This window comes from Mauremys reevesii, linkage group 2 (genome assembly GCF_016161935.1).
Source record: "Mauremys reevesii isolate NIE-2019 linkage group 2, ASM1616193v1, whole genome shotgun sequence".
NCBI lineage: Eukaryota > Metazoa > Chordata > Testudines > Geoemydidae > Mauremys > Mauremys reevesii.
In genome coordinates, this window is record NC_052624.1 from 100,461,867 (window position 1) to 100,471,103 (window position 9,237).

At 42.2% G+C, this 9,237-nt stretch overlaps 1 protein-coding gene across 1 annotated transcript; it reads left to right on the forward strand.

Moving 5' to 3' along the window:
• The first annotated feature begins 1,100 nt into the window (after nt 1-1,100).
• Nucleotides 1,101-7,833, forward strand: IGFBP1 (insulin like growth factor binding protein 1). The gene is made up of 4 exons (XM_039521594.1): nt 1,101-1,503; nt 3,155-3,333; nt 5,096-5,224; nt 6,827-7,833. The coding sequence occupies exons 1-4, from the start codon at nt 1,143-1,145 to the stop codon at nt 6,956-6,958; spliced, it is 801 nt and encodes a 266-aa protein (XP_039377528.1). The 5' UTR covers nt 1,101-1,142; the 3' UTR covers nt 6,959-7,833.
• Nucleotides 7,834-9,237: the final 1,404 nt, after the last annotated feature.

The window sequence follows — 9,237 nt, forward strand, 5'->3', positions numbered from 1 at the left end:
TGCAAAACAATTCACAGTACAACGCATCTTTATTTCACTTTCTTTCATGCAAAATGTATCCCAAAATGTTTTCAGGAGCGGAGGGGGAGAGGAATTCAGTTTAAAGAACAAAAAGGAAACCATTTCACACACTGCAGCAGCTGGCTTTACTGGGGAATTTGCTATTTCAAGTCCAGGACATAGTGCAAATGCCATGCTACATTTATTTTACTGTGGTACAGCAGTAAAGATTATTTCTTTTTCCTTTATTTTAGTGACAGCTACTATATGCAAAAGAGAAAACAAATGTTGTCAGATGAGATCTGAGACGAGATGGGGAGGCAAAGTGGCTGAGAGATGCAGGAAAGTTACATTTCTTCTCTATCTGTTTGACAAGCATTGTTCTCCCACAACACCAAGTGCTCATGGCTGAGATCCCTCCCCCGCCCCCTGTAACTTTCATCAAAGAGCGGCAGAAACTGAGCACATCCACAGGAAACCAGCCCAATCTTGGCAAAACAATCCTTCCCAACAGGTTAATGACATGAGCTCCTACGTGCATGAGTTCAGTAGTTACCGGATCCTGATAGTTTTATTGCCCTCGGGGCCTCTCGCTTGGTATGTCTGTGTCCTCATAACCTACAGCCACATGACGAAAATTAAACAAGGGGGGTTGTGTTTTTTTCCCTCCTTCATTGCTGTGGAGCTATTAGGTCAGCTGCTTCTGTGTCAAGGGGTTTTCCCCCGCCGCGTCCCCCCTCCTTCCTTTTTATATTTAAATCTTTATTGAGCGTCCAGAAAAGGGGGAGTCTGGTGACAAACAAAAGGAGAAAGAGGGAAAAACAAGAGCCCAGCACCATCCGCTTCCCCTCTGCTCACTCCCACGCCTGTTTTTCAGATAAAAGTATGATTGCAACTTTAAAGAGAAAAATTAATAAGGGGGGGGGGGAGAAGAGACCTGAAGGGGGGCGAGAGGGGTAGGAGATCCGAACTGCCAATGACAGGATGCTTCGCCAACCCTCCCGCGCAGATAATAGTTAACCTGGGGTTAAAGATTAATAGGCAGCAAAGCCGGGTATAAAGGGCCGCGGTTGGGCTCGCCTGTGAAGACTCTGCCTGCAGCCTGCAGCCCCTGGGTGTAGCGGACCCAGCTCCACGCCACCATGACCGGCAGAAGGGCTCTGATCTGCGGCTGCTGGCTGCTGCTCCTCGGCCCCCGCCTCGCCTCCGGGGCCGCCCTCCAGCCGCTGCACTGTGCCCCTTGCACGGAGGAGAAGCTGGCGCTGTGCCCGCCGGTGCCCGCCGCTTGCCCAGAGACGGCCCATCAGCCGGGCTGTGGCTGCTGCCAGACCTGTGCCCTCCAGCTGGGGGAGGCCTGCGGGGTGTACACAGCGGGCTGTGGCCGGGGGCTCAGCTGCCAAGTGCGGCCAGGGGAGCTCAGACCCCTGTATGCCCTGACCCATGGGCAAGGGGCATGCCTGCCAACAGCAGATGCAGAAAGGATGCGGATGGCAGAGGCTGCAGGTATATCGATACTGTGTCTCCCTACATATACTCCAGGCTTCTTACGGCAGGTGCTACACAGAACTTAAAGCCTAGCTACTGTTGATTGTACTGTGGGAACAGGGTGCATGGAATAAGCAGTGATAGAAGGAGAGCAGGGGTGCTGGCACCATTTTTATAGCGGGGGTGCTGCTGATGGAAACCACCAGTGTGGGGTTTGTTATTGCTGCTTCGAGCCAGGGGGTGCAGCAGCACCCCTAGTTCCAGCACCACTGAAGGAGAGAGGCATTGACAAAGATCAGCTGTGGTTGAGCTTGTTGGACAATTTAGAAAAGTTTAAAATTTCGATGCAAAACGGGGAAGAATCAGCAATTTTTCCTAGACAAAATTTCCCATCATTTGAGCCACTCTCCCTCAGAGTGATTTGAGCATTGGCCTGCTAAACCCAGGGTTGTGAATTCAATCCTTGAGGGGACCATTTTTGGGATCTGAGGCAAAAATCTGTCTGGGGATTGGTCCTGCTTTGAGCAGGGGGTTGGACTAGATGATCTCCTGAGGTCCCTCCCAACCCTGATATTTGATGACACATCCCCTTCCAAGGTTCAGACAAGCTTATAGCAGTATCAAGGTGAGAAGGCAGGACAAGGGAGAAACCAAAACATAGGTTGTGGAAGAGTCAGAATCAGCTACACCTCATTGGAAAGGGATCTATTGTTTTTTTGTTTCTTTAGTGTTAAGTGGTCAGAATCTCATGAAAAACTTAATTTGAACTGTAACACATGGTTAGATGGTAGTGGATAGAAGATTTTTGCACCGAGGGCAAAACCAGTCACAGTTGCTCAAGTGTTACAAGGAGAGATTCATTTGGATATTATTGCAGAATTTCAGCAATTTTTGTGATTGAAATCCAGGTAAAAAGGGCCAGTAGGTTTGTCCAAAATACGATCACAGGAAAAGTACTAATTGCTATTTTTTAACTTGTTTTTTACCATTTAAGACCCTGATCCAATAAGAAACTTAAGTATGTGCCTAACTTTAACCATATGAGTAGTCTCAATGAGTGTTAACAGCCTCTGTTGATTTCAGTGGAACTGTTCACATTCTTAAAGTTAGGTACAGGTACCTTGCTGAATCAGGGCCCAAGTGCTTCATTGTTTGGGCTTGTCCCTGTTTATTTGATCTTCTGCATGTTGGCCAGATCTGTTGCCTATTTGTATGAATTATTTTGTTGGCATGTGTTAGCTAGGCCCTGGAACTAACTGAAACATGTCATGAGTACATGTGTGGGGCAGTCCCTTCCAAGATTGAAAACTGCACCTCCTTACGCTACTGAAGGCTCCAAATTGGTTACAATTTTGATTTGAGTCTCCTCTAGTTTAGCCCACCACCTGCACTGAATACCATGGTTGGGTGAGATCATTCATTTCTAGTAGTTTGCATTCTAAATGGTAACAAAATAATTGGCTCATGAAAGACCCTCTGCTATATTTGTGCTGACACAAATTTATGACAGGTTTTTTTAGCTGTGATACACAAGTAAAGTTTAATTCCTGTGTGAGCTACGAGAACTAACTGAATTTTCTTAGACTCATTTTATTGGTTTACTCAAATAAATGCAGAAGATTACTGTATCCTAGATTATTACCCTAATGGTACCATTGTTCTCATATAGCCTCTCTGGAACCTGAGGATGCACCTCCAGAAAGTACTGAAATAGCACAGGATCAGCTGTTTAACTATCAACTGACGTTTCCCACTGGCCAGGACAAGTCTGTGCCTTGGAACGCCATCAGTGCTTATGAAAACATGAAAGCAAAGAGAATCACCGAACTAAAGAAATGGAAGGAGCAGGTGGGTTCTCCTACAAGCTTTCAAGTAGCCTTTTATTAATAAACTTTTGATTTAGAATTCTGAAAATTCAGAATGAAATTTTCATATGAGCCTAGTAGCTCCATTGACTTCACATTATTTTGTGCAACCGGCCAATAGCCCTTTTCCTTTGGAATATCTCCATCGGGTGCTTAAATGATAGGCAAATTAGAAATAAATGCAAAAGGTCTCTGTATCACTTAAGCCCCTTGTAAGCCCTTGCACAGAGGTAAATTTTATCCTATGATAAATACCTGATTATGTCATAGCTCTCCAGTACCCAGAAATTCCAGACACTGATAATGAGATACTAGCTAAAACCACATATATTTGGCTATTTACGATCACAACAATAGTATTAAACAGGTGCACATAAAACATTTAGGAAGGCCAATAATAATGATTAATTTCTACATTTGACACTGCCAGACTACTAAAATCCAGTGTGGTGTATATATCAGTAATTTAAAGCACCACTTGAGGGCACCAAAGAATAGACATTAGAAGGCATTTGTATAATGTGGATGGATCTAAACTGGATAGAGATGTGGTATGGACCCAATCCTGCAACCCTTACAGTAGTAGTCCTTACTTGTGTGGGCCCCAGTTCAAAGGAGCACAGAAGCATGTGCTTAGTCTGTTGGTATTCAGCAAAGCATTTAAGCAGATGCTTAGATGTAAGCGTTCTGTTTAAGTCCCATTGACTTCAGAGCTTAAAGTTGAGCTTTATGTTTTCTTAAGTGCTTTCCTGAATTGGGGCTACAAGTGCTTACATAAGGGTTCCACTATGTAAAGTTTTGCAGGATCACACACTCGGGTTATTTTTGTTTTGCTAAAATAAAAATATGAGTTTGATCTTAGCACTCCTGTTTACCATTATTCAGCATTAAACATGTCGGCTACTGTTCAGTTCTTTGGTTGTGCAGTTATGCTTTTTTTTTAAACAACAGTGAGAATTACAGAGCATATGTTACCCTCAATTTTACATTTTCTGGATTTTGTTGTTTTTTATTACTGACTTGATATGATCCTCTGCTATAAAATTATTGTCCAGTGCATTTTAAGGATTGGTTGACAACCATGTCCAATTGTTTAACTGTATTATAATTATTTGCAAAAATAAATACCAGAAAATAATCTTTAAGTAAGAATCTTTGAAAATGAAACATTTTATTATGTTTTGTGCATGTATCAGGAATAATAATTCATTTGACTGAATTTGCCATCTACTCCTGCAATATCAATATGGTACATACAGAGGGCAACAAACATTATGGTATTCATTTTTGCAAAAAGCCTAGTCGATATACATTAAAAATAACACAGGAAACGTACATGCCTGAAAATGTAAAGCCAGATCCTTAGGTGGTATAAAGTGGGATAGCTTCTTTGAAGTCAACAGGGCTATCCTGATTTATACCAGCTGATGATATGGCCAATAGCGTCTAACCATTAACGTGATTATTTAGTAAGGGGAATGCATGGGAATTTAGGAACACAAATCCTCATGTTTTGGGGATCAGAAAATAACCCTAATGACTAAAAGACACAGGGCTAAATCCCACCCTTGAATATTCCATTTTGGTTCCTAGTTAGTGACATGAATGGAAACTGCAGGCAATATGTCAAAATGAAGATGTTAGGCCCAAATTGCAGCTTCATCTCTTAGCTGACTTTATGCCGATTTCTACAGATTTTTCTTTTTAAGTTAGCATTTACATTACATATATAAATATTCTTTCAGGGACCTTGCCAGAAAGATCTCTACAGAGCACTGGATAAATTAGCTAAAGCTCAACAGAGAGCTGGAGAAAACATATACAAATTCTATTTACCAAACTGCAACAAGAATGGATTTTACCACAGCAAACAGGTACTTTTCTTTTTATTGCCCTCTCACACTATTGTGCCTAGTGGTCAGTTACCACCAACTTTCCATTATAATCACCGATCCCCAGACTCAGAGTTTTCAGTGGTTATATGAATTGATCGTGAAAATAAGAATATTGAGTTTTCAGATTTGGAGCAAATTGGGTTTCTTTTCTTTTTTCTCTTTTTATGTGATCTTAATGCTCAGATTGGCAGAAAAGGAGGCCAAAGTCCTCATGTTATACATAGAACAGATGCAGTACAGAGCCCCTCCAAAGTACTTTAACCTCCTGCCTATCATTAAACAAATTCCATCTCTATGCTCCTAAGCCATTATGGCATTCGTAGCCGATCTACATTCACAATATGCTTTGTAGTCAGCATGGTGATTGTGTAATAAGGCCTATGTAGAGGGAAGGAAATCTATGCACTGTGGGTGACATTAGGCCTAGGGTGACCAGACAGCAAGTGTGAAAAATTGGGACAGAGAGTGGGGGGTAATAGGAGCCTATATAAGAAAACCCCCCAAATATCGGGTCTGTTCCTATAAAATTGGGACATCTGGTCACCCTAGGGCCCCATGGACATCAGGTCAGGATTTTGCCCTCTATGTTTTGAGATGAGATTATCCTTCTAAGAACAGAACACAAAATACAGCTGAATACATTGCATATGGAAGATATTACTGATTAGATTCATAAACAGTATTTTTAATCTGAAGAAGCCATTATGAGATGTATTACAAATGGATATTAAGAACAATCTACAAACTTTGGCTATTATATCAGGTTCGCAGAAGTCTTGTACGCATGACCATGTACATGGGTTAAGTTCCTCCCCTTTTTAGAAGAATCACAACACTGTATTCAAATAATAAGAGTCCAGATTAAATCTAACATGGAAGGAATTCAGACTTTCAGCTAAACTCCATCCATACCTGCTTAGTCCATATCTGCCTTTTCATGGCTGAGACTAGCGTGACTCTCCAAATTCTGGATGATTTGTCATGATTTAATATAACCTTGAAAACTGTCAAGAAAAGTTACCAGTCCATTTGAGGTCCCTTAAATTTACACCACATCCACAGTCTCCACTGTTTGCATTCCTGATTTCATCCTTCCCTCACATCCCGACAACCCAATCCTCCCCTCTTTCTCTATTCTAACACAGAGTGACATGTCGTTGTCTTAGGTGAACCATCTGAAATCAGTGTCCAAACTCCCACTTACTTCAGTGGAGTGAGAATCAGGCCCCTGCGTCAATGTTCTTACTCCCAGCTTCTACACTCTGCCTTCCCTCCCCCTCCCCCAGGAGAAATTTATGATTGCCCATCAGGAAGTCAGCAAGCAGAATTTTGCAAACTGCTTTAAATATCAGTAGGCTGCAATATTGCATCCAGCGTAGTTCAACTGGGGTCACAGGCCCAGTTGCTATATGGCTTCTAAAATCTAAGCCATGAGTGAGGAGGATGAGAGGTTCTGTAAGAATAGGATGTGATAATACAAAAAGTCTGTGTAGTGCAGCTTCCTGATTTCTAGTTCTTGCTATTTCCAAACACTTATGCATTTAGTTTCATAGTATCATTTTTTCCCCACAATCATCCTAGTGTGAAACTTCGCTGTCTGGAGAGCCTGCTGGATGTTGGTGTGTCTATCCAAAGAGTGGGAAAAGAATTCCTGGATCTCCTGAGCTGAAAGGCGACCCTGAATGCCAACAGTATCTCAGCTCACAAGAATAAGACCAAACACATGACAGCATTTCCATTTGCTCATACAAAGTCTGTTGCAGGGCCTGATCCTGCCATCATTTAGGCCCAATTCACCAAGGTACTTATATATGTGCCAACTTTAAGCATGTGAGCAGACCCGCTATTGGTAGGGCTCACTCCCACAAGGAGTACCACTGAATTCAGCAGGACTAGTCATATGCTTAAAGTGACACACGTGTCTAAGTGATTGCAGAATTGGGCCCCATAACCTGTATATTATATATTATATTATAATATTATATATATATATTATAATGAACTGCTTTTGTACTCTACAGATTCCATGGTATGTAAACCCATTGAATTATTTATTTCATAGTAAATTTATTTTTGTGTCTGTGTTGTTATTAATTTATATCCTCAAACACTTCATAACTTTATATGTAAATACATAATATTATTGCTCTTAAAGATATGCGTTTTTCTATTCTGGAAGAGCACTGCTAGTTAAACTTCAGTTGGAATAACAGTAAATATCATGGGGAAGTAGCATGTAAAACTTGCATTTTGTATTATGTATTTATACATTGCAGCTGTAAAGCTGAATTTAAAAAAAAAAAGCTGTTAGGAACTTATTAAAAACCCATCTTGTTTGTATATCATGTTGCTTTGCACCTCTGTTTCAATGTCAATCTGTTTTGTTTTTTGCTGTTTAAGGAATAGTGACTCTGGAATATATAGTGAAACACTGACAGGAGAATATCAGTTTATATTTTCCAAACATATGCACTGGTTATATTGTAAAAATAACAGGAAATATTGTACAACCTTTAACAGGTGTAAATGGTTCACATGCTGACATTGTCATGTTATTTAAGATGAGCTATTAAATAATTTCCTTTGGACACTGCTGGCGTGTTGCTTTCGGAGATATACTGTACTGTAACTCTAAGCTGTAGAGTCAGAATGGAATCCTTTCAGTGGAGCAGGAGTGAAACTGCAGTCTGCTCTCAGCAGACAAGCATGGTGGGCAGTATAGTTGGAGGCAGGTATCAGCTTGCAAAGAGGTCACAAGCTCCTTGCGCTGTTTGCTGGCGTGTGATGAGAGCAGCAAAACTCAAGAGGGAGTAAGCTACAGAAAAAAAATCACTCCTTAGGGATTACACACACACACACACACACACACACACACACACACACACACACACACACAAGGAAGCGAAAAGGTTCTCAATAGGTACGGTGGTAATTGCTCTCTTTCCTTCCTATCCTTGTGATTGGGTATATTTGTTGGACTTCAGTACATGTTACAGCTATTTTATCAGGGCTTAAAGAAATACACTTAAACCAAGACACAACCTCATGGATAATGAGCTGTAATATTTCTTATGTGGCATCTTATCAAGATATGGTTTTCTGCGCAGAGGAATCCTTTCTTTAACCTCAGTCAGCTTGCTAGGAAAAAGTGGATCACAACTCTTAAAAAGTGACTAGCTTTTAGATGTCTTGTCCCTTTAAATGGTAAACACAACCAGCAGGCCTGAGTGTTTGTAGACAGGGCTCCCTCCCATAGACTATGATTCAGACACTGTACAACTTTTTGGCTGGAGGTGCTCCCCGGAGAGAATTCTGCGGGGCACCACTGCTTAACTTGGGCCACATTGATTGCTGCCCCAGGAGTAGAGTCAAGGCAGAAATGGAGCATATGCTGCTTGCATCTCCCCTGTTTTACTGCTGCTCCCAGCCAAGAAAGACTCTAAGCCAGCCCTGGGGCTGCCCTAACTTGTGCCTTCTGCTGCCATAGCTTTGTTGGGTTTGCACCAGCAGGGAATCGCAGGCACCCAAGTCTGTTCCAACCAGACCACCGCTCAGCCATGCCCCACCCCAAAGTGGCTTGGCTTTAGTACAGCGGAGAATTTTCCCCCACTCTTGTGTCTCCTCCTAGTACTGGGCTCCGCTACGCATTAAGCAATGTTGCCTGTGCGTCACTTACCTAGAGGGGTATCGGCAGCTGTGTCTCGTAGCAGACTTTGGAGGGGCAGCAAAGTGTAGGGATTGAAAGATCAACAGCGTCAGCTCTGCTTCGCTTCCACAATGGAAGTGTCCGCTGCAAAGTTTGTTTGTGCAGGGAGCAGAGCTCTCTCTGGGGCTGGTCCAAGACGCCAGCAAGGACTAAGGATGACCTCAAACCTCACCACTTTCCTTTCCAAGAGCAAAGCGCACTCCTTGGGCCCTGTTTTCACTAATAAAAACTCCAAACACATCAAACAAACATAAAACCCACACACGACTTTTCCCCTGGGGAATGG